This window comes from Rhineura floridana, chromosome 1 (genome assembly GCF_030035675.1).
Source record: "Rhineura floridana isolate rRhiFlo1 chromosome 1, rRhiFlo1.hap2, whole genome shotgun sequence".
NCBI lineage: Eukaryota > Metazoa > Chordata > Lepidosauria > Squamata > Rhineuridae > Rhineura > Rhineura floridana.
This window is the reverse complement of record NC_084480.1, coordinates 283989899-284015255: the sequence shown is the minus strand read 5'-3', so window position 1 is coordinate 284015255 and position 25357 is coordinate 283989899. Positions and strand designations below refer to the sequence as shown.

General features: G+C 42.7%; 1 protein-coding gene across 3 annotated transcripts; it reads right to left on the bottom strand.

Moving 5' to 3' along the window:
• On the bottom strand, window positions 1–24254 carry NDUFAF6 (NADH:ubiquinone oxidoreductase complex assembly factor 6). 3 transcript variants are annotated; one of them, XM_061603391.1, is made up of 9 exons: window positions 23903–24254; window positions 21626–21725; window positions 20084–20206; window positions 14777–14833; window positions 13893–13995; window positions 10186–10319; window positions 8174–8275; window positions 991–1047; window positions 1–145 (listed from the first exon to the last, which is right to left on the bottom strand). In XM_061603391.1, exons 1-9 carry the CDS (start codon window positions 24106–24108, stop codon window positions 17–19), a joined length of 1011 nt encoding a protein of 336 aa, XP_061459375.1. In that variant the 5' UTR covers window positions 24109–24254; the 3' UTR covers window positions 1–16. The 3 variants fall into 3 exon arrangements, with proteins under 3 accessions (XP_061459375.1, XP_061459396.1, XP_061459385.1); XM_061603412.1 differs by lacking the exon at window positions 23903–24254 and adding an exon at window positions 22102–22194 and having other exon boundaries at window positions 21622–21725; XM_061603401.1 differs by lacking the exon at window positions 23903–24254 and adding an exon at window positions 22102–22194.
• Between the last annotated feature and the right edge of the window lie 1103 nt (window positions 24255–25357).

Genomic DNA, 25357 nt, shown 5'->3' with positions numbered 1-25357 from the left:
TCATGTTAAATATGCTTTAATATGTTTTTCTCCAGGATCTAATATACAAATGCAAAGGCAGCAAAGTGCTCTTCCTGTGCAAACTTGGATGAAATATATCAAAGTCAACTTTTTGTATTTTATTTAAATAATCCTCAAGAGCAGCCTGGAAAAGAAATGAAGATTTTTCTTATTACTACAGTGAAAGGACAAGGTATTAACAAGTGTCAACAGATAAAACACTAATTTATAGTGATCAGAAAAAAATTATACCATATTAATGAATATTACAGGGCCACAAGACAGACCTGCCATAGAACACGGCAGTGCAGAGTGCATCTGATCAGGATACTCCACCCCATGCTTCCACGACCACACCCCTGGTTCTCCATCCCTCCCCCCATTTTGTGGTGGGTGTACACTGAGCATCCTCAGTCCTCACTGGTATGTTTTTGGTCCCCACCCCACCCATCCTTTAGCTTTTTTTTTTTTTAAGATGTTCTGTACTCCTGCAAGCCCTGGGATTCTCCAAACCTGTTGTTATCTCCCTCTTCTGAAATTTTTGCTACATAAGCAAAAGCACTTAGAGAAATAGAAGGGATGCTGCTGCTATCAGAAACAGTGCAGAACACATCAAAATTAGATTTAGATCTACAAAAACAAAAGTTCTGAATTCCGAAGAGGACTCTAAGACATACTCGGTAGGGTGTAGCACCACCTAGATTGCAAGCAGCACTAATCTTTCTTGCAGTATTCAGAGAGAGCACATGCTATATAAAGACATAGGAAGCTGCTTTATACCAAGTCAGACCATTGGTCCATCTAGCTCAGGATTGTCTACACTGATTGGCAGCAGCTCTTCAGGATATCAGGCAGGGTTTTCTCCCAAACCTCCCTAGAGATGCTGGTGATTGAACCTGGGACCTTCTGCATACCAGAAGATGCTCTACCACTGAGCTGTGACCCATCCGAGTTATTTTCATGTGATAAAACCACAGAAGGCCCACTTACGGTATAGAGAAAGGCAGGAAATGCTTTAACAGGAACATTCTTCCTGAAGGACCTAGCCTGGAGAGAGACAGAAAGCATGTTAAATTTCAAATACCACCTCAAAATGCTGAGCACACCACAAGAATTTGGCTCCATCATGCCATGCACAACAAGGTTGATCTGCATGTTGGAACAAGAGCCCGACAACAGATCGGGAAAAACAACATTGTCTGGAAAACCTGTCCTTATTCCATAACCTTTGACTAACAGAAACATGATTGTGTAAATTATTCGTTTCACACAATGCATCTTCTTTGCACCATACCATCACTGAAGGAACATAAAGAAACTGTTTCATAATAAGTCAGACCATCTACCTCAGTATAGCCTACACTGACTGGCAGTGGCTCTCCATGTTTTCAGGCAGGAGTCCTTCCAAGCATCTCGTAGAGATATCAGGGATTGAATCTGGGACCTTCTGTATGCAAAGCAGATGCTCCAAGCTATGTCCTTCTAACCTGTGATTCACATCATCTCATTTCACTACTAGTAGTAGCACTACTACTACTACAAATAGTGATGTTTATTTCTATTAATGCTGTGGTTGCTATCAAGGCATTGAACAATGAGGCAGAGCAGTGCCTGATTTTGCATGATCAACATTGTTGATTCCTACTCTTAACCATGCTGTTGGACAAAGGAGGAACTTTACTTCTGTATTAACGTACTGGTCATCAGAAAAGATGGCAAAGGTATGCTTTAATTTGGATTCCTGCATTGAGCAGGGTGTTGGACTCAATGGCCTCATAGGCCTGTTCTGTTCTATGATTCTATGAACTTCACTACTCTTGGGATCTGATTATCAAACACCAAACAGTTTTGCTTGGTTTTGGATTGACTATAAAGCTGTACAATCAAAAGTACATTTCACAGATCAACTGCACCCCAGACAAGCACATTAAGTAATGCGGTAAGTCAGAGGTGCCATTTGCCTCTGACTCAGTTGCTCAAGTAACCAACTGGTGAATTTCATCCTGCCCCCTCCTCACTTTACTCCAAAATGCCCACTTTCCCAAGCTGGAAAAAGCACCGTATTTTCTCCTAGCTATCCATCCTACAGAATTGACAGAGACAGTAAGAATACTCAGACCAAGGCAGAAGAGCACATTAATACTGCAGCTCTGTGCACTCTCTTTCCCCTGCTTCAACGGATGCTAGAGGGGAGAGCATACAGAGCCTTCACAGCACTGCATTGATATTTCTGTGCTGATACACAGATGAAGACTATTTTAGCTGTCCAGGAAGCTGAGAAAGCATGAATGAGTAGGTCATACTGTTGAGGGGGGGGCAGGAGGGAGGAGAAAGATATGCAATAGGCACAGGCAACAAGAAACATAGTGGAAAACAACTGGCAGAACAGCAATTCCACAGTTCATTTGCATGGCTAAACTAAATGTTCTGGCATCCTTTGGAAACAAAGTGGAATTATATCCTTTTTTCTACCTTCCCCCAATCACTTAAACAAAATCTTAATTACAAAGAACAATGACTTGCAACTTCCTTGGTTTCTAATTCTGTTGCAGAAGGAATTCTCCAACAACAGGAGTATTAATAGGCTGAAGCTCAATCATTTGTATCAATAAAGAACCATCACAAAGACAAAGTCCAAGCCGCAAGGAATGTGCAGAAATTGAATTCATCAAGCACCCCTAGTCAATTTGCTACTTTTAACATTGTCAGCTGCTTTGGGCTTCCCCTGGGAAAGGAAAGCAGGGTATAATCATTAGACAAAATAATAGTTCATCCGCAGGTATCAAGTGAATTTGAAAGTCTGGCTGAGAAAAAGTTGTTTCATTTTGCAAACAGACTGATGTTAAATAATCAAGAGTTATATAGAACAAAATAAAGCATCATAATTTTCAAAATGAATACACAATGCTAATAGGAGTGGAAAAGAAATCAGGATGTTAGCAGGAGTTGCAATGTTTATCAGGGCGAAATCCTGCAGTTTTGAGGACATTAAATGGAAAGAAAATCTGAACAATCTTAGAAATAAGTAGGTTTATTTTGCCCTCTACTGGCCATAAATGAAGGTTGTCCGTGACAGCAACTTTTAATCAATCTCTGCAGCCATCCATCAGTTTTAGCTTGCATTTCATCTGCATTTACAACAACCAATAATTATATGCTGATTATTGCTCAGTATGGCTGGATACAATCCTTCTCACCTCAGTTACCAAAAACATGAACTGACCCTACAAAGCGCACTAACTGTAAAGCATCCTTTCAACTACAGTCAACATATTAATACATATCCTTCAACTGTTGAAAAAGGATTATACCTTGCTATCGCCTTTGTCTGTGTCAGCAGGAAGGGGGGTGGAACAGGACTTGTATGAGAGATGGTGCCAATTTATTTAATGTTTGGTGAGATATAAACCTTCATCCAAGAGGAGAATCAGCTGGAGAGCAGCTTGGAAGGGGCAATGGAAGAGTCCAACAAAAGTACCAGCTGAGCCTGCACAAAGGCCCTGTCCACACCGCATCACATTACAGTCAAGCAGGACAAGCAGAGATTACAAGACAAAAAGAAATGTGTAGGGATATGCCTTGTGATTTAGGATATGACTCCACCAGTTATAATTAATCTCTTTTTGTTCTATTTTCTTGTTCTAATCTCTTGTTCTATTTGCCACTCTGTGTTTTGGATGGGGCATCAAGAGGGACAAAAGAAAGCCCATGCCTCTTTACATTTGCTTCACAAAACCTGACAGTGGCATTCTAATCAGGAATACCACCTGGATTGAGTTGCAGACAGCACCAGCTGCTAGAAGCAGGTTTCAGGGCACATCCCCTGAAAAACATGTGAGCAGATGTCACTTGGGCGCTTGTTGTCTCAGTGGCCAAGCTACATGCGATGCCACTCATGCTTTTAAAAACACTTGCTTACACTGGCCATTTACATTTTAAAGAAAAGGCATCCATGGGGGCCCCAATAAGGAACAGACCCTTGCATCACTTTCCCACCAAAAATCCCCTTCATTCCTATTTGTTCCTGAAGGTGGTGTTTACTGCACCTTTGGGGAAAGAGCAGCCATGGAGGGGGCAATTTTTACCAGTTACTAGCACATTCTGAACTGTGGCCCCAAGGCTGCTTTTGATTCAAATATTAAGCGGCTTACTTAAGCACACTTTCCCAAAAGCATGACATCATCGCATGTTGCTTGGGCCCCAATATCTATGCAAGTAATTCAGACCATATAATATGAGTATGTGGGCCCAGACTATCACAGATATAAACAGCCAATTCTTGCAGCTGAAATTGCGTTTTTTGGGTGGCTGTTTGATATGCTCCACACTTCAGCTGACTGCATTAACGGAGCAGAAGTGGGGATCCTCCAGCCCACAGGCCTAATTAGGCCCATCAAGCCTCCCCATTCAGTCAAGCCACATCCACCTGCCTTACAGCTGGTGCCAGGTGTGGAGCAGGGAAAGACACAACTTGGCCAGAAAGGATTTCCATCCACAAAGGCCTGTGCATAATGCTTTATAAGCACTGGCAATCAGCTGTTTGTCCGGGCTTGCACATCTCCATGCACTGAGCTGTGCTCCACCAGCTGGATCCAGTTCCTCACTCCTGGTTTACAAGCTACATTTGTGCCCAAAGCTTATTAGCATTGGAGTAAGGAAACTTGCAGAGGGATACCAGAAATGAAAGAAGCCTGCAAGAGATGGGAAAGATTAAAAAGGAAGGATGAATGAATGGAGGAAATGAAAAAAGGGCAAGGAGGAGACTGAAGATGGTGAGTACTTGGTTCCCCATTCTCCCTTAAGATCTGTGGGAATACTTACTGTAGACCTATTTAAAGAACAGTTTAACACTTGTTTCAATGGCTTGATAGGGCTACAGAGTACTCAGAAGTATCTCAAAAGCTTGTAATAAGTGCCTTTTTCCATCAGTTTGCAAGTGGTGCCCTATTTAGGGGAATGATTGCATCTGAGGGCTTTGGTGCTTGGCATAACTCTTGGAAGGTCTATTTGACCAGCATTCCCTAATCAAATCAGCGTGTCTTCTACAGCACTCCAAAACCCCAGCGTAATCTACAGAAGCTGAACAGAACATAAGAAGAGCTTTCTGGATCAGGCCAGTGGCCCATCTAGTCCAGCATCCTGTTCTCGCACTGGCTAACCAGATGCCCTTGGGAAGCCCACAAGCAGGACCTGAGAGCAAGGGCATTCTCCTGCAGCCTTTGGCAACTGGTTTTCAGAAGCATGCTGCCTCTGACTGTGGTGGCAGAGCCTAGGCATCATCTCAATCCTTGAGATATCTAAATCCTTGGTTTCACCTCCTAGAATGATAATATTTGTTTAGCAACAACAGCTTTATTGGTATTCATGCTGCTCTTGTTGATGCAGGTATCTAAATTGTTATTTCCACCCCACTCACAACAGGGGTGAGGAACGTCCGGTCCAGCATGTGTTCTAATTTGGCCCGCAAGGCTGTTTTCCCCAAAACCACACCCACCTGCCCACCACCTGATGTCATATGTGACATCAGGCATGGGCATCTACCAGGAAGGCAATCACCCCCTGGATGAACCATTATCCTGATTCCCAGTCCTCTTTCTTAAAGTTTAGAGCATTGGCAGAACTTGAGTTACAAGACAAAATGTACAGATACTATTCTTCCAATTTTTTGTGAGAAATGAGCCTGCTCCCTTTCAGTGTTTTACTTTGCACCCACCACGGAAAAATTCCTGAAGACACGCATGACATCAGGTGGGGGGCAGCTAGAGATGCAGCTGGACTGGCTGCACAACCAAGGTCCCTGTAGAGAACATGATCACACAGCTGATCCCTGTAGAAAGCAAGTTTGAAATCACTGGCCATCAGCTGATCAGCGACTCTTTAAATCTTGGCAGGCACAGGGCTCTTTGCAAGCCCTATGTGGAGCTCTAAAGTCCTGACAATCATCACTAGCGTCTTTGTGGCATCACATGATCCCACCCACCAAATTTGGCCTGCAAAGATAGGGAAGAACAGGGGATGTATCCAATACCAGTCCTATTTAGGGGAGACTTGTTGAAATTAATGGACAAGACAAACTTTCACTCATTTAAGTAGGTCTGCTCTGAGTAAAACTTAGGTGGATACAACCCAAGGATCCGGCCCACTGCCCGAATCAGGTTCCCCACTACTGCCTTACAACCTGAAAAGCCAGCGAATGCCCAAGTAGTCCCTTTGTTAATTTTTTCCCCATTGAATTTTCTTGGGGAAGAAATAAGAGAGAGAGCGCAGGACTTGGACTCTGGGACCAAAAGAGGCAGGGCACACATTAGAGACACACTGATCTCAAGGTGGCTATTCTCAAACAAAGGAACTTCAAAGGAAGACTCCAACGTGAAACTGCTGAACTACAACTTATTAAGCATCTTGAATTGGGCCAATGGGCTTTTAATCACACTACATTTGTTAATTAGCTCAACAGTGTCCTGATGTTTGTGTCATCACCTACACATTTTGTGAAGGTTCACTGTTCATATCACAATTGCCACTATCTGTACTTTCTGCATTTTCCTCCAACGTCACCGTTTATAATCCTCTCCTAACAACCATATACATTTATACCAGCAACAGCAGGAAAACACATCAGACTAGACCATTAAAGTTTCATGCCATAATACATTTATTATAGCCTTTTAAAAAGGTGCCAAAAGACTCTTTGTTGCTTTTGAAGCTTCTAGTAGGAATGGGAGGTAATACTCCCATTGGTGCAAATGGGAGATTGCCTTCCATTAAAAATAGCTGCTTCAGAGGAGCAATTTCCATCATGGAGGGCCAAGGAGGGCCTTTCCTAGCACGGCCTAGGAAAGGGTTATACTCCCCCTTCTTCCAGTTTCAATCCCAATAATTATCAGCCCCCATCTCCTGCAGCAGCTGCTATTTGCATTTAGAAAAACACAGTATGTTAAATGCAAAGATGCATTTACAACACCATCCTATAACGTCCACTCAGAAGTAAGTCCCATTCAAGGGGCTTATTTCCAAATAAGCAGGCTTAGGCTTGTAGCCTTAATGTTACCTTGTTTAGTTTGGTCCTTACTCCCATCACTGTGGAAGAAGCAAGCCACCAAACTAAATATTATTATTATTATTATTATTGATATTTATTAGTTGCTTTTTCCCCAAAATGGAACTCAATGCAACTTACAAAAAAAAATTGTGCTCAAAGTGACTTACAACAAAAGCAAACAATTACAAAAACAATTTCATAATAAAATAATACAACAGCAGTATATATCCTGTGTTCAGTGCCAGCTCCAGGCTTTGGAGGGCACTAGGGGAAAACTCCCATCACCCCCCACCCCCTACCTGGTGAGTCTACCACCTCACCATTATTACCACCGGCTGTTGCTTCTCTTCACTGCTACCATCTGCTTGCTAGTCAGGCAGAGCGCCAATGAGTAATCAAACACAGGGATCTACTGCTCCTCCTCCTTAACGCTGTTGTCTGGGTGATGCCAGTGAACAAGCAGGTTGCAACACTGAAAAGGAGAAGCAGGTCCATGGGCCCCCTCATCAGTGGGCCCACAGCAGATGCCCAATCATGCCAACCCCTGACACCCAGCCCTGCCTGTGGTCAAATAACTGCAGGATATTTTGGTTCCACTCAAGCCTATTTCTGTCTTCTGATCACTATCAAACCAGAAAGCCTATTTTCTAGCCCCATCCTAGGCAAGGATGGTAGGAGCTATTGGCTTGAAGTAGAGATCAATCAAAGCCCATAATGTCTCCCATAAAAAGCCAGACAATACAAAAGCCTAACAGGGAGGAGGGGCTTATTTTGCATATTTATTTATTATTTAATTTGTATCCCGCCCTTCCTCCCAGCAGGAGCCCAGGGCAGCAAACAAAAGCAGTAAAAACGCTTTAAAACATCATAAAAACAGGCCTTAAAATACATTACAACAAAACAACTTTAAAAACATTCTTTAAAAAAGCTTTAAAAGCATCTTAAATAAAAAGGGTTAAAAAAACATATTGTTTAGGGGGCAAAAGGTTTTAAAAAAACATATTAAAAGCGATTCCAACACAGACGCAGACTGGGATAGGTCTTAACTTAAAAAGCTTGTTGGAAGAGTGTTGCACAGTCATTGTTTACACTGATATTGTTACAGAAATCAGCAAAAAGGCAGAAACTCACGTGTTCCAGATGTACATGTGCCTGACTGGCAACATCATATATTACATCTCTCACTTTCTTTTCCTGTTTACGTCTTATGAAATCCTCTTGTGAAACACCATGCTAAGACACCAGGAAGAAGAACACACCACAAGTTAAAAACATTCCAGGGACATAAATTAGGCATGACTGCCTTGAAACCACATGCAAGCATACAAGCTAAGTCCTTCTACATGGTTTACACTGGCATCACGCCATCACCATGACCCCATACCCTTTCTCCATCATCAAACATTGTTGGGTTCCACGTACACCGTACAGAAATATTCGCAGACAAAAATAGCAAAAGAAAAGTAAATGCTTTAAGACATTTTTTCATGGGGACGGGGGGGCATATTTTGAAGCAAGGAGGGGCTGAGGGATTGACAAGGTAAGAGGGCAGGGTAAGAGGGCAGCCCGATGGGACCATGTATCTGTGCTGACTGTCAGTGAGCTATCAGGCAAAATTCAAGGTGTTAATACTAGCGTGCAGAACCCCAATCGGTCTTCCGATTCTAAAATTGTGTCTTCCCCAATATCAGCAGTCAGCAGGTAAGGCCTTGCTGGTGGTGCCACCACTAGTGCTAACTACCTGGCTGGCACTAACCTATGACGAGGCCATCTGTCTCCCTCATTATTGGCTTTTAGGAGGAATTTAAAAACATTCCTGTTCACCCAGACATTTGATGGCTGCAAGATACTGTTCCTGACAACCCTGAAATCTCTGGCTGAGAGAATGTGATTGTTTTTCAAACTGTTTTTAGACTGTTTTTTATAATATTGTTTTAATGGTGTGTTTGCCACCCTGGGCTCCATTGGGAGGAAGGGTGGGATATAATTAACTTATTATTATTATTATTAATTATTATTATTATTAATAATAATAATAATAATAATCAGTTCTCCCTATCAAGTAACTCTGGCAGGTGCCAACAAACACATCGAAGGCTCTTTAAATCGTCCCTCCACATTTCTACTTCCCGAGTTCAAGTTACAACAGACACTTTGGCAGAGTCTTCTTAGTGACCATGACCTGCTGTAATATAGGCCAGCTGTGCATTTAACACATCACCCAACTGCCATACGCAAATAGGAATTCCATTCAGGCAAGTGAGTTGCTTGACAGAAGAGGAACACACCATTCCATTCCCTCCCGCATGGCCAGCAAGGAAACAAGCAAGCCAGCAGGGGGAGGACTTCTCTCTCCTCCACTAGCCGTTTTGGTACAGGGAACTTTTAAAAATTGCCTAAGAGGCCAGCGGCCCAAGCTCCCATGCTGGCCTGCAGAGGAGGCAGCTTCCCTTCCTCCATGGCCAGCTAGCCTTTTAGCAAGCTAGTAAACTGCAGACTACCAAACCTGTGGGCTTATTATTTTACTAGGGGCTTCCACCCCTGTGTGCTTCACACACCAACTCCAACACCTAACCCTAGGAAAGGTTAACCCCTAGGAAGGGTAGCAAATCCCCACCACCACCAAACCCCCCAGGCCTTGGCTAGCTTTCCCTTCCCTTATACCTGGCCAAGCCTCCCTCCCCCCCCCCGCTTTAGACCTTCTTCCACAAAGTGGAGGGATACAGAGGAGATGGACCAATGGTCTGACTCAGTATAAGACAGTTTCCTATGTTCTTTGGATTTGAGAGAGGGCTGTCTATTCTACATAGATTTTCTTTCCTCTCAGCATGTTATATCATATCTGATAAATATCAGCAATGTACCATCAGAAAGTATACAGCGATAAGATTTGTCCTGAAGATTATGTGAAAACCTTTCAGCTGCTTCCTGCTTACTCTCAGAACAAAGTCAAGCTACATGACTGAGGAAAGCCCTTTCAATGAAGGACTATTATTGGAATGTACAAAAATGAAAACAAATGTTGTCTAGCAACCAAATTTTACATTAATACCCTAACCAAACATAGATGCTCTTATGATCTGGAGGGAGAACATAGTTATAGATTCTACTACAAGTTTAGATCCCAAGCTATATTGTCTTACCAGCATACATATGTCCATGGGCAGAAACACCTTCCCTCTGCTAGCATGGAATGGAGTTGCTCTTAAACAGGTTACAATGCCTTGGGCCTTCCCAATGTGACTGGCAGCGTGGTCTGCATGGATATCCTTTACACCTGTCCTTGCAGAAACACGAGTTTAAAACCACCCTATGAATGAAATTCTAAGCACACTCATTGGAATACATGCATGTCCCACTTACCCAGTGGGAACTTACTTCCAAGTACCATCATTAAGTGCTGCAAAGAACTACTGAAATCACAAGCAACACTAGAACAGTAGCTCTTGGGGGAGGGAACTACATGTTATGGAGTAAGCAAAAGGTTTCCATGTCTGCCTAGCCAGGCGGTGGGTCATTTGCAAGGAAGCATCAGCAGGTGGGAATCCAACTGTTCCCCTACCCAACAGTTGTCCCATTCAAATGATACCCCCTGTCCCATATTTGCAATATCTCAGCAAATGCAAGTTTAGAGATGTGTGTGTTCCTGAGGAAATATGCAATTCTGTTGTTGGGAAAAGAATCACAGCTCTGGTGCAGAGCATATCCTGCATGTAGGAGGTCCCAGGTTCAACTCCTGGCAACTCCAGCTAATAAGATCAGGTAGCAGATGATGGGAGAGACCATTGCCCACGACCCTGGAGAGCTGCTGCCCATCACTGAACGTGATGGACAAATAGCCTAATTGGGCATAAGGTCATTTTCTATGTTATAAAAAAGTTGCCTGGATCAACTTTTTTTTAAAAAATTGTTTTTTCCTTGTGTTCTGTTGCTTCAACATTCAGGAGCAACACATTTCAGGCTACATTATGGTTTTGGTGTCATTTCTGAGATCTCCAATTTCACTGTTGCATAAATATTAGAACTTTTTTCAATACAGACCAAGAACTCGTTTTGTACCGATAGCTAAAGCTAGTGCTCATCACCAAAGACTGTCCTTAAGACATGCACAGTAAAGTCCCAATGCTCGATTTACTACCATGCTGGGCAACATCTAGGACAGCGGTAGAATTAGAATCCACAAACCCAATCCCAACCTTTGCTTCAAAGAAAAAAAGTATCAGGCACTAGGTCCACCATGAAAGCCATAGGAAATGTTAAATTACAGACTAAATTAGAGTTTATGAATAAGAAAGAGATCCAAGGGGCCCCAACAATGGAGGCCAAGTCCTTTACACATTTCTCTTGTGATAATTGCAACTGATATGCTTATTTTGCTGTGTGCAATTGCAATCGTCGTCATCAAGTTTATATACACCACTTTTTCAAATAATGCTCAAATGCCTCACAAAGGTCACATCCACACCATACTTCTGAAGCACATAACTTCCACAGAATCCTGGGAACTGTATGTTAATCAGGTCATTGCTGGAACCTCTATATTTGCATATGGCAGTCGAGTTAGAAGTAGTTGCACAGAATAGAGCAGCCAGAATGAAGCTATGATGCACCAAGATGGGTGACAACTTTGTGGTGTTTGTCAGTGTCATTCCTGTTTAAAGTTTTTATCTTTTAAGCTCTTTTATTTTGACTCTTTTATTGTGTGTATGCACATGTGTATGTGTATGTATACATGTATGTGTGTGCATAATGCATTTCATTATTTTAATAGTATTTTATATATTTTAATTTAATTTTAGTTTGTGTTTTTATTTTGTATTTTATTTGGAATTTGTGGTTTTTAGTAATAGATCGTGTTTTCCTTCCTGTTCCACCAGGTTGCTGATGAGCAAATAAAATCAGGCTGATGAATCTGATGAAGGTTGATGCATAGGCCATAGTTTGGCAGTGTATGGATGGGCCTTGATTGGATCCACTAATTTAGAACCTAATTTTCACTGTAGTTTAAGAGTTCTGGGAATTGTAGTTCTATGAGGGGATAAACTACAGTTCGCAATATTATTTGAGGGAAGCCATGTGCTTTAAATGTTCTTGAGCACATCCATGCCATAAAAAGGTAAAGGTGTCCCCGCACTTATAGTGCGAGTCGTTTCCAACTCTTAGGGTGATGTCTTGCGACGTTTACTAGGCAGACCATATATATGGGGTGGGATTGCCAGTTTCTTCCCCGGCCTTTCTTTACCCCCCAGCATATGCCGGGTACTCATTTTACCGACCACGGATGGATGGAAGGCTGAGTGGACCTTGACCCCTTTTACCGGAGATTCGACTTCCTCCTTCCATTGGAATTGAACTCCGGCCGTGAGCAGAGCTTCGGCTGCGTTACCGCCACTTACCACTCTGCTCCATGGAGGATCTTTTCATCAAGTATGGCATGGATGAAAAGATCCTCCGTGGAGCAGAGTGGTAAGCGGCAGTAATGCAGCCGAAGCTCTGCTCAGGGCCGGAGTTCAATTCCAACGGAAGGAGGAAGTCGAATCTCCGGTAAAAGGGGTCGAGGTCCACTCAGCCTTCCATCCATCCATGGTCAGTAAAATGAGACACAGTCCTTAAATATATATGAACATTTCCCTAAACATATGCAATATATTTTAGGTAGAAAGAGCAGTCGGTGTAGCTGTCCAGACAATTAGGGCTCTGCTCTCCTAGACCACATGGAAACAGGTCAGACAGAGCAGAAACTACGCATAGGGATCATGAGCAGAACCAGAGCTTGGAAGTAATTAGTTACAAAAAACAAATTACTTGTAATATTACTTTGAGGAATGAGAGGGCAATTTCTTCACATTTTGATTGTAATAGAATAAGGAGTAATTTTACAACTTTTGAGGAGTAATTGTAATGTTTCCTGCATTACTTTTGGGCATTACTGAGGGGGGGAGCAGCAGGGGAAGTCTTCTGCTCTTGATTCGTGGATGAAAATCATGTGCCTCAAACTGGGCTTCTGCGCAGAGTCGCTCTTCCCTCATGCTCTGTGGGTGTTTAGGTGGCGACAAGGGAGGTGGAGAGCAAGACGGGGTGGCGTGGAGAAAATAATCATTAAAAAAAAGGAGAGTGGTGGAGAGGAATGGAGTGGAGGGGAAAAGGAGCCGGAGGGCAAGGAGGTGGATGAAGGAGAAGCAGAATGGAGATAAAGAACTGCAGAGGTGAGAGACAATGACATGTGTGTGTTAATACTGTGTTTCCCCTTGGCAGGCGAAGCGGCCTCCGCCACCCTCCCTAACTACTATGCTGCATTTGCATTGTTTTACTTTTTTTGCACTCCAAGGAAAATGTTTGCTTGGGTGGGTGTGCCTTAGTTGGTGGCAGGGCAGGGTCTAGAAGGTGGGCGAGTGAAAGACATGATGCTTGCTGGCTGGGGGCGGGGATTACACTTGGTTTGACTTGAAAGATCTGAGTAGTGGCCTCTGCCTCCCTCCCCGCCTCCCTTACTACATAAGATAGCCACCACTGCTATCTTATGGATAAAAAGAATTATTCTGCTACCTCTGTATGTGTGTTTATTTTTAATGTTGTTTTAGGCTACTTAGGTGTGCAGCAGCCAAAGCCAACACCTTGTAGGCACTCTAGGTTTTTTTTAAGTAACTGAACTATAATTGTAGTATTACTTTTGTGTACCGGTAAAGTAATAATTCCTTTCAGAACAATTGTAATAGTAATTTATTCCTTTTTGGGACCATGTAACAGTAATTATAACGTATTCCTTTCTGCAAGTAATCTCCCAAGCTCTGAGCAGAACACATAGTATTCATCAATGAAATGCAGACACAGTAACTAAACATGCACTTACCTAGTGTTTCCAGTGTCAGATACAGGAGAGTACTCTGAGTATTTTCAGCATATGCTTCAAGTTCACTGATATCCCGATATGCTCTATCATCCAGATTTTTTTCCTGAATTTGAACACAGAGAACAAACCTGTTTCCAAACATTGGGCTAAATTATTTGAATGAACTGCTGATATCAAAGCAAACTCAACATAGAAAAACAGTGAACAGAGCAACAAACCATGACCCTTGGTTCAAATATAACAGAAGTCAAGGCTTCCTGGTTCGCTTATCCTGCTCATGCTGGGGAAGAGTGGGGCAGGAGCAATGAGGCAGTGTGCACCTACATGCTGCTAGTTCCCAATAAAAACCACAATAAGGCAAAAAGATTGGCTTATTATGTGTGAACACAGCCATGGTTTGAAGCTGGCTTATTTTGAAACAAACCACAGTTAGCTTTTATTGCAATTTAAGTTCCTAGGGGTGCCTAGGAAGAATGGGTTGTATCCAGTGCTGCACAAGTGGAGTTCCACTATCACAATGGGACTTTCCTTGCTCTCCCCACACATGCCCAAAATCTGCTCCAGACGGTCCCCCAACCCTCTGGAGAAGATTTTGAAGGTGCACAGGGGGCTGGAGAGGAAAGGAGGGGAGGGGGAAATTATGTTGTACAAGTGGAATCTATTGCGCAAGTAGAATGACAGCATTTGATACAACCCAATCACTGTTACACAAGTGTAGCTATGCCCGTACTATAATGGAAAGCTAGTGAGAGTGTATTAATAGAAACTGATGTTCTTGTATGAAGGCTGATCCTTTGTTTCCAAATTAAAAGCACAGGCTTTTTTTAAAAAAATCAAGTAAACACGAACTCACATGGATTAACATTTTAAAAGAAAAAACTTACCCGTTCATCAATAATCTTCATAAGCCACCTTTTCGTCAACTTTTGCCTCTTGATTGCCTAGGAATGGGGAAACACAACATAATCATTTGAAAACGAGGAAAAGCCAAACCAGGATATAGTGAGGCCAGAACAGAGAGCACATTAAGGAATGGGGGGGGGATAAGATTTACAAAACTGTACCAGCTTTTATCAAAAGGTCACATTTTATTCGCAGGTTGTGTTTGTCTAATGCATTTTAATACAGCCACTGATTTATACAAAGTTCTGTTCCATCATCATATCATATAAATCAGCCACTAAATCAATAATTGTTTCTAAAAAGGGCTACATCTTTCCCCATAATCCTGTTTACTCCACAGAGATACCTTGAACTCATCAAGTTTTCTTACAGAAGTTTAAATTAAGCTAAGCTGGAATTTTTGATTTAATATCCAAGCTAACTTAGAGAAAGTGAATCAACAGAGAAAACATGACTAAGACAGCTACATCACTTGCCAGTGACAGTCACTCTGTACCAATGTACCAAGATCCACAAATCTGAAGTTAGCACATCTACAACCAGCTCCTCTTGATAATGTGTAGCAAAAGAGGCATGCACACATCAATTGCAATAATATTGATCAAAAAATGCTCCCTACAAACTGCCTGCTCAATACATAAGTACAAAAACTACTGTATATAGTATATACAATATTGGTAGTGCAAATTATTCCATCCTAATGAGTGCACTATGATAGTAGTAGCAGTACTGATTGTAGCATCCAAACTTCTGATAAATGCCACCTATAACATTAAAGGCATGCACACTATGGGTATGTATGTTCATTTCCTTGAACTCCTTGAAGGAAGACAGCCTCATATGATATTGCTATTATGCTATTGTTTTTAGTTGTTTGAACTAGCATATATTTTAAGATGTCAAGGAATACCTAATTACTTTGAACAAGTTCTAATCTCCAGGGACCAATGAACTGCATCCTTGAGTAATGCAAGAACCGGCTGAGGAACTCTCAGAACCACTGTCTATTAACTTTGCAGAATAATGCATGGGTGAAGTGCCAGATGACTGGAGGAGGAAGAACGTTGTCCCTATCTTCAAAAGAAGCAAAAAGGAGTAACCTGGGAACTACAGACCAGTCGGCCTGACATCAATCCCTGGGAAAATTCTGGAGCAGATTATAAAGCAGTCAATTTGCAAGCATCTTAAAAAAACATTGCAAAGATTACTAGAAGCCAACATGAATTTATCAAGAAGAAATCCTGCCAGACTAACCTTATCTCATTTTTTGTTTGGGTAACATCCCTGGTAAGACTGTGGAAATGCTGTGGACATAATATATCTTGACTTCAGCAAAGCTTTAGATAAAGTGCCTGTGATATTCTGATTAGCAAGCTAGCTAAAGGTGGGCTGGATGGAAAAACCATCAGGTGGACCACAATTGGCTACAGAATCAATGGTTCCTTCTCAAAGTGGGGGGAGGTAACGAGTGAGATACTGCAGGGTTCAGTCTTGGGCCCAGTGCTCTTCAACATGTTTATTAATGACTTGGATGAGAAGGTGCAGCGAATGTTTATCAAATTTGCAGGTGATACTAAATTGGGAGGGATAGCTATTACTCCAGAAGGGCATTATCCTGGCCTTGGTTCACCATTAAACACCACCAGCAGCAGCAGCAGCAGAATAGCCCAGAAAACAGAAACAAAATTCAAAATGGTCTTGATAGGCTGGAGCATTGGGCTGAAAACAATAGAATTATATTTAACAGGGATGAGTGCAACATTCTACACCTAGGAAAAAGAAATCAAATGCACAATTATAAGATGAGGGATACTTGGCTCAGCAATACTACATACGAGAAGGATCCTGGAATTGCTGTTGATCACAAGCTAAATATGAGCCAACAGTGCAAATGTGGCTGCAAAACAGGCAAATGCTATTTTGGGTTGCATTAACAGAAGTATGGTTTCCAAATCATGTGAAGTACTAGTTCCCCTCTATTCAGCACTGATTAGGCCTTATCTCAAGTACTGTGTCCAGTTCTGGATGCTGCACTTTAAGGATGCAGACAAACTGGAACAGGTTCAGAGGACAGCAACAAGGATAATTAGGGGACTGGAAACAAAGCCCTATGAAGAGAGACTGAAAGAACTGGGCATGTTTAGCCTGGAGAAGAGAAGACTGAGGGGAGATACGACAGCACACTTCAAGTACTTGAAAGGTTGTCACACACAGGAGGAGGGCTAGGATCTCTTCTTGATCATCCCAGAGTGCAGGACATGGAATAATACGCTCAAGTTACAGGAAGCCAGATTTTGGCTGAACATCAGGAAAAACTTCCTAACTGTTAGAGCAGTACAACAATGGAATCAATTACCATGGGAGGTGGTGGGCTCTCCAACACTGGAGGCATTCAAGAGGCAGCTGGTCAGCCACCTATCGAGCATACTTTGATTTGGATTTCTGCATTGAGCAGGCGGTTGGACTTGATGGCCTTACAGGCTCCTTCCAACTCTACTATTCTATGCTTTCAAATGATTGTTTATATTGTTGTCATTGGTGCTTAGTTTTATGGTTGTTATTTTATTCTACATTGATATTGTGAGCTGTCCTGGGTGAGTATGTCCCAAAAAGGCAGCATATAAAGAACTTTTATAAATAAAAGCAGACTTTGGGGGGGGATTTATACAGGGCTCATTGCAGGCCTCAAAGGAGCATCAGGAACACCAGAGAGTTGCAGAAAGATCATCCTGTCCCCCTCAACATTTCTCTTCCCTATGCCATCACCAACAGACAATTTTACTTCCTTTTTGTATTGTTATGATCTGCTTTAAACTGCCTTGCGGATGACTGATCAAAAGACGAAGTATGAATCTTATAGATAAGACATTCAAAGCCTGGATAGAAGGATGCATGTTTTTTAAAAACAATCTGTCTGTCAGAAGAACTTGTAAAAAAAGGCACATACAGTAGGGCCCCGCTTTACAGCGTTCCATTTTCCGGCGTTCCGCTAATGCGGCAGCTTTCAATTAGGGGAAATTCCCCATTTTAAAGCCGATTTTGTGCTTTTGTGGCATTTTGCGGCATTTTCGCTCGACGCGACCTATTATAGTCAATGGGTTCCACTTTATGGCCATTTCCGCTTTATGGCGGGGGCCTGGTCCCTAACCCGCCGTATAAGCAGGGCCCTACTGTATTCTGAACTATGACAGTTACAGAAGCGTATGACATTTGGATGCCAACCAACCTGGAGGAGGAATTGGCATCTCTGCATACTAAGTGTTTTTGGGCTAAAGCAATAAAATTCATACCAAATTAACACCACATGTAACCACACATAGCATGCTAAGTCATAAAAATATGGTGTGAGATGTGCACAAAAGAAGAAATGTTAATTATTTAAGTAACACCACTCTTTTGAGACTCTTCCCTTTCTGACTCACAAACAATAAAAAGTTATGACTCGTATATAAGGGGCACTCAGCAAAGCAAGTCTGGACAAGTCCAAAGCAAAGATAAGTAGTAAACAAGCTGTACTAGATCTGGAAAGGGAAAAGGAACAAGAGCCAAGCTCACAAGGAAACCACTGAAAAAGGAACTTGGCACAATTATCCAAGTCGAGAGACACAAATGACTTGAGAGAACAAAGCTCGCTCATAACCATTCTGCCATTCATTGACATGTACATACAGAGACACAGGGGGAGGACACAAATAACGTGGTATAGTTGTTGGATTACAACAGGAAAGATCCAGGTTCAAGTCCCCACTCTGCCATGCCCTTGGGTCACTCACTATCTCTATTTTCTAACTGCCATTCCCCCTTTTAGTGTAGGAACTTTTTTTTTAAGTCAAGAAGTGTGATTGTATTAGAATATTGTTTTATGTGTGCCCAATACTATAAATGCAGGCTGCTGCACTTTATTGTTAAAATTTGCCTCTCTCTTTTTAAAATAAATTCCTTCTTTTTCTATACCCTCATGAGGGCACTTCTTTTAGGATTTTAGGGTTCAGACACACACACCAGGCAGCACTCATTTTTTACTCCAGCTTAAAGTCCTGTTGTGGTAGTGTATTTTAGGGATCACAAGGGTGACGGGTCCATATGAGAGTCCCCAATACATGTGTGTATCAGACCCAGCACCCTTAGCAAGCTACCCTTAGCACCCAGAATTCTTTGGGGGAAGTAATAGGCTTTAAATATATGGTATGGACCTGCCCTCAGCCTAACCTACCTCATAGGATTCTTTTGTGGATAGGATACAAGGGGAGGGAGAATGATGTATACTGCCCAGAGCCACTTGGAGGAAAGGAGGAATATAAACATAATGCATCACCATAATCTATTATTAAATTATTATATTAGAGTAGAGGCCGCTCTGGAAATGCCCTCTCTGAAATTTAATCCAAAGCATTCCCATTACTCTCCAGGGTCACCTTCTGCACAAGGAGGGGGTGTGTGGACAGGGAATTCTTTTGCACTTTAAAGAGTACTCTACTGATTAGCTGGCCCTTGCTCATATAACCAACCTCCCCTCCACATCCCTACATCAATTTTGCCTTTTTAAAAAGTTTTGCTTAAAAAAAAAAAGAACAGATGAATTAATGGACAGATAAACAACCGCGTTATGAGGCACAAAGTCTTCTCCAAATATGGTGAGAAAAGCATTGTGGGGGACTCAAAACTGATCCCTGAGCAAGTGTCCTGCAGTTGTTTACAAAAAATACACACATAATAAAAGCATTGTGCACTGAAGATTCAATTATTCTTACAGGGTGGGTTTTTAATCTTATGTACCGTTGTTGATACCTTTAAAAAGCAATACGGCCAGCTTTTATAGTAATTGCTTTACAGTACAGCTTTGGATTTAAACTGCCCTATATTTACATCTCTAAAATGATTTACTAGGAGGCAAGTTTCATCATTAAAAAAAGAGTCAATAGCCAAGAAAGAATACCTAAAAACACACCCTTGTAATCCACTCCTGAAATGCATTAGATGGAAGTGACATTGATTTCAATGGAGCAGACATTCACATTAAGTTTCACAATTTGGATACGAAAGCCATAGCTCAATGATGCAGCACATCCATGGTTTCAAGCTCAATTCCTGGTATTTCCAGGCAAGGGCTAAGAACGATTCCTGTCTGAGACCCTAGAGAACTGCTGCCAGTCTGTGTAGATAATACTGTGCTAAATGGTCAGACTTGGTAGAAGGCATGTGCCAACAGCACACCACCACCACCACCCCACACACACCGAAATGAATGATAGTTACAAGTGAATTTAACACAAATATATACTTTATACCTTCCACAGCAATATAGCAACTGGTTGTTCTGGTGGGCTGTCATGGTACATGTCTTCCACTGCTTTCCTCCAAAACTGTAGTCGCATCAAGCCAATGGTCTTCTGAGTTACAGAATCTTTAATCTGGAACAGAAATGTTATGTTGGGAGTAAGTAATGCTGCAATTTCCTGATCTTAAAAAAAATCAAGCAAACATTTTTTTCCTGCACATATACCCATTCTTCGAATTACACCCAATACATTTATTCACCAAACAACTGATCAAGCTGTCCATAGTGATAAACACATGAAGTTGTTATGTCTCCCAGTCTGTTACTAAATGTTGCTACCATCCAAGCAGTCACATGCACCAGTCAAGCAGTTTTTGACATATTTATGATGCTGTGAAGGAAAGAACTTCATCAGTAAAAACCATCAGGCGGTTCTTGCAAAATGAATCCATTCTTATCTATTTTTACAGCAAGGGTGATAACCTTCCCCGTGCCCCCCCCCCACCCCAACCATTCCCCTTCCTTCACTAATCCTTGCAAATCAGCTGAGGAGAGAGGAGTTATCGCCTCCGCAGTCACTCACCAATCTGATGACTGGGGAGGGAGTTGTTTTCATTGTCATTAGGATCTTTACCCATCCTAGCACTAAGCCCATTTTTTCATTTTGCAGACACCACCAAAATCTGTCGTGTCTTTGGGCGAAGGAGGGGGAAAATGAACTTTGGAGGCCAGATGAGGTCCCTGGGTTGGGGGCTACCATTACCCACCTGTTTTAGAGCATTTCCATTTTGCTGATTAACTAGTTATAAGTAACGGCGATCAAATCAAAACAAGAGAAAGAACATGGCTTCAGGGTATGGTCTGAAGACACAGGAGGCCACCATTTTTCAGAAGCTAACCAGGCATGTGCCCAGGGTGCCCATTAGTGCCCAGGGTGCCTGACCTCCTGAGAATCAGGCGTATACCACCTTGGGTTCCAAGAGGGAAGAATGATGGGATAATAAACATAAGGAAGGGAAGAGAATTTCTAAATAGAGTAAATGACTGTGTCTCTTTCAGATGATCCCTCATCCAATGCACACAGAGTGGTGGATGTGATGGCAAGGGCAGGACCAGACCCAGCACAACACTCTCCTACCAAATGTTCCCTGGGGAGAGGCCCAAGGGCCAGATACAGAAGCCTAGAGGGCCACGTTTGGCCCCTGGGCCGGAGGCTCCCCACCCCTGCAGTAGAGATGACAAAGGTGTAAAAGGAGTAATGAATTGCTTGAGCTTCTAACTTCTAGAGATAGTCAACACAGTACCCTCCAGATGCTGAGAACTCCAACTCCCAGACAGCATAGCCATTGTCAGAAATAATAGGAGTTGTGGTCCACATCATCTGGAGGACACCATGCTGGTTACTTTTGCTGTAGTGACTCAAGAAAGAGATGTGGGATACATAATGGAAAGTTCTCTTAATAGATCAGTGTTCTCCAGAACTAGAAAAAAGGCAAATTTATCAGGATCTTTTTAAAATCAGCATTTTACTAATGTATAATTTAATACCTGCCTGAGCAAGTTCTACATTGAAGGCTCTCAGAGCAAAAGCAGAGGGACGGGACTCTGCAGGCAACAGTAATGAACAGAGGAGGCCTTCATAGTCACGTTTCCTAGATATAAAAACAAAAAACAGAAACAAGCGTTACGTTCTGTCACAAGCTTATCTAACACAAAAGCAAATTTAAGTAAACACAAATAGTCACCAGTTCAGGGAATACATGATGTAATTTCAAACATTTTTTCCAGTGAATGCCACATACATATACAAACACTCACAAGCAATTCTGCTGTGGGAAAATTTGTGGCTAAAATTCTTAGAAACCATGGAAATGTTTGCAGCTATATCGCCCGTCTGACCAGTCATTGCTGCCCAGTTAACTCCACTACCCAACTCTTCCTTTGCTCTGACCACATGCCACTCCTCCTATAGTTCCTACACTGGCTTCCTGTCCAATCTTGGATCCAGCACAAACTCTTTGTCCCTACCTTCAAAGCCTTTCAGGGCATCCCTATGCTTGCATATCGCAGTATATTACTGCCTATAAGCTTTGCTCCCATCTGAAACAGCATATGCTTCCCCTTCCCTATCCCTGCCTCCCTTTGTTGTCTCCCTTGTATCATATTTCAGTTTGGAAGCTCCACAGAGCAGGGACCTCTTGTACTCTATAAAAAGAGCAATGCACTTCAGTGGTATTATGCAATAACAACGATGATGCATAGTAGATTTCTACACTAGCAACACTTTAACTTTTGGCTGCAACACTGTGAACAGTCAGGGGCTCCCAAGCCTATTCAAATCAGCAGTCTTAAGTGGGCTAGCTGGATTGGGCTGTACGTTGTATTCCTTTCTCCGTTATTTCCATCATGGTTTTGGAAAATACCTGAAAGCACATCATGGACCGCTGAACCAGCAATACTGTTTTTTTATTTGTAGAGAAGTGTTAATCCAAACATGCAATCATTCAAACATGCACCTGCAGTCTAAAACAGTACAGTCCATTCTACCACCTGAGCACACCTCAGGCCTGTTGCTACCTGAGGCAGAACAGCAAAATGGTACCACCCCAACCCCAAAATCAAGGTGCATAAACAAGGGTTGGCCAAGTTATTTTGGTACCCAAAGGAGAAAATTCCACAAACCCCTCTCCCTGGGAATAAAAATACAGCAATAATAAATGTTTTAAGTTAACAACTAGCTTTCCTTTAATGACAACCTAAACCAGTCAGCCTTGAGTCAGCATTTCACCATCTCAGTCTGCTGCTCGCACTTTAAAAACTGTGATTATAAAAAAAAGCCTTGCCAGCCTTTGTTCAGTTTTATTTATTTATTATTTGATTTATATCCCGACCTTCCTCTCAGTAGGAGCCCAGTTGCCCATTACCACTATCTACCGCAGAGAAAAGGATTACTGACATCTGTTTAAAAGGCTCTTTCTTTACTGAGCAGAGCAAAAGACTTTATTGAATTAGACCTGGTTAGGTGCAGAAGTTACCGTGTCATACCAACACTGGGGAAACCCAACTTGAGATCCCCACTAAGCCACAAAGCTCACTAGGTGACCTTAGGCCAGTCAACAGCTCTCAGAATAACCTAACTCTCAAAGTTGCTCTGAAGCAGTAGTTCCCAACCCCCCCCGCCCGGACCACTTGAAAGTCATTGCTAGTCTTGGCAGACCACTTAACAATTTTTCTGCCTGTTGTAGCCATCAGAATGTGCTGTGCTAGTTGCTGTATGATTTCTAATTGTATTTTTACAGACAAGCTGCAGACCACCTGGAAGGAAGCTTGTGGAGCACTGGTATTCCATGCAACACAGTTGGGAATCCTTGCTCTAATGCAGCCTTCATCAAACTGGTATCCTTCAGATATTACTGTGCTACAACTCCCATCAGCCCAAGCCAGCACAACTGGAAGGCACCAGGTTGGCAAAGACTTCCTCGAGGATAAAACTGGGGGCCGGATGAGAAACACCGTGCGAAATAAGTATCTGCTCGCCTACAGGAAAATAAAAAGAGGAGAGGGCTGTACTTCTGCGCCCAGTGAATAACTTAACACGGATCTTACAAGTCAGCCCAAGGTCAAAACCGCTCTCAGGAGCACGGAGTCACGCCCATGTGAATTTTTGCAAATAAACATGTTGTTTTAATATTGTACATATTAATGCAGGGCACGCCCCACGCAAGTCCATGGTTCGGTTGCAAATATCCTATCACAGTGTTCCCTGCTCTAAAACACACACACATTCAATTTGGGGCGGAGAAACCTTTTGCCGCCCTCCGTGACTCACCGCAGCAACTCCATGCAGTAGCGTTCCTCTTCGCCGGTCCCCGAACGGTTAGAAGCAGCAGCCACGGCTACCGCCGGCGCGCCCCTTCCGCAGGTGACGGGACATAACAGCCTCCCGCGGCCTGCGCACGGGCCCCGGAGTTGCCAAGCAGAAGGTGCCGGGCGCAGCCCTCGGCCTACAGTCACAGCAGCTGCAGCTGCCGCCATGCTGCTTGAAGCCCCGCCCCGCAGCTGTCAATCAGGCCCAGAGTCCCGGATTCTTTCCTCGCCTCAGCCAACCGGAGACTAGACGGATAGCTCCGCCCCTCGTAGGAATCAGTACCAGCTTAAGTCCAACCCTCGCTTCTGTACTTGCTACAGAGTTAGTTTACACCATGGAATTCTCCCGCCCCCTAAAAAACGACAGCGTATTTCTACGCATGTTTCCGCAAAAGTTAAGTCCCACTGTGTTCGATGGGGCTTATTCCCAGGTAAATGCAGTTAAGATTGCAGCCGTAGGGTTACTACCTGGGAGCTTCCTCTGAACATGAATGCTTAGGAGAGCATTGCACTGGTGAAGTATTGATTTGTCTACATTATAAAGTAGAGCAGCTTTCGCCAACCTGGAGCCCTCCAGATGTTGTTGGACTACATTTCCCATCTGCCTCAGCCAGCTGGCTTAACAGTATATCTTGTGTACATTTCAGGTTTACAGATAAACCTCACTGGCTGCCACATCCATTTCCTTTGTCATTTATTATATATAAAATCAAGTAGGTTCTTAAAAGCCATTATTATTATTACTACTACTATTACTACATTTATATCCCACCTTTCCTCCAAGAAGCTCAAGGTGGCATACAAACATGGTTCTCCCCTTCCTGATTTTATCTTCACAACAACCCTGTTGTTGAGAGACAATGACTGGCCCAACATCACCCAGTGAGCTTCATGGGTGAGTAGGGATTTGAACCCTGCTCTCCCAGGTCCCAGTCGGACACTAACCACTATACCACACTAAAGAGTTGTGGTAAGCCTCTTAGGCTGCAACCATATATACACAAGTGGATGGGAAGTCCCACTGAACTGGGTGAGACTTACTTCTGAGTAGACATGGTTAAAATTGAACTATTTCAAAAAAGGAAGAACCATGGTTTCTTTACATTACAATATTTACACATTTCAGAAACCACCAATTTTTCTAAATTCACTCCTCCCCCCCCCAAAAAAAATGGTAGCAATGGGCTGCAAAAGAAAGTACATGATTTTGACTGTCCATCTTATATAGGGTTGCCAGGTTCAGGGCCTGAGACTGATCCTGTATCTTTAAGAGAAGAGAAAGTCAGCCAAGTGCAGGTGTTCTTGCAACCCTGTAATGGGAAAACCCACAAAGTGGCATTCTCCCCCCTGCACAACTTTTAAAGATACAGAAGAGCTCGTGGAGGCTGGGCCAGGCAACCAAGAGGTCTTCTGTATC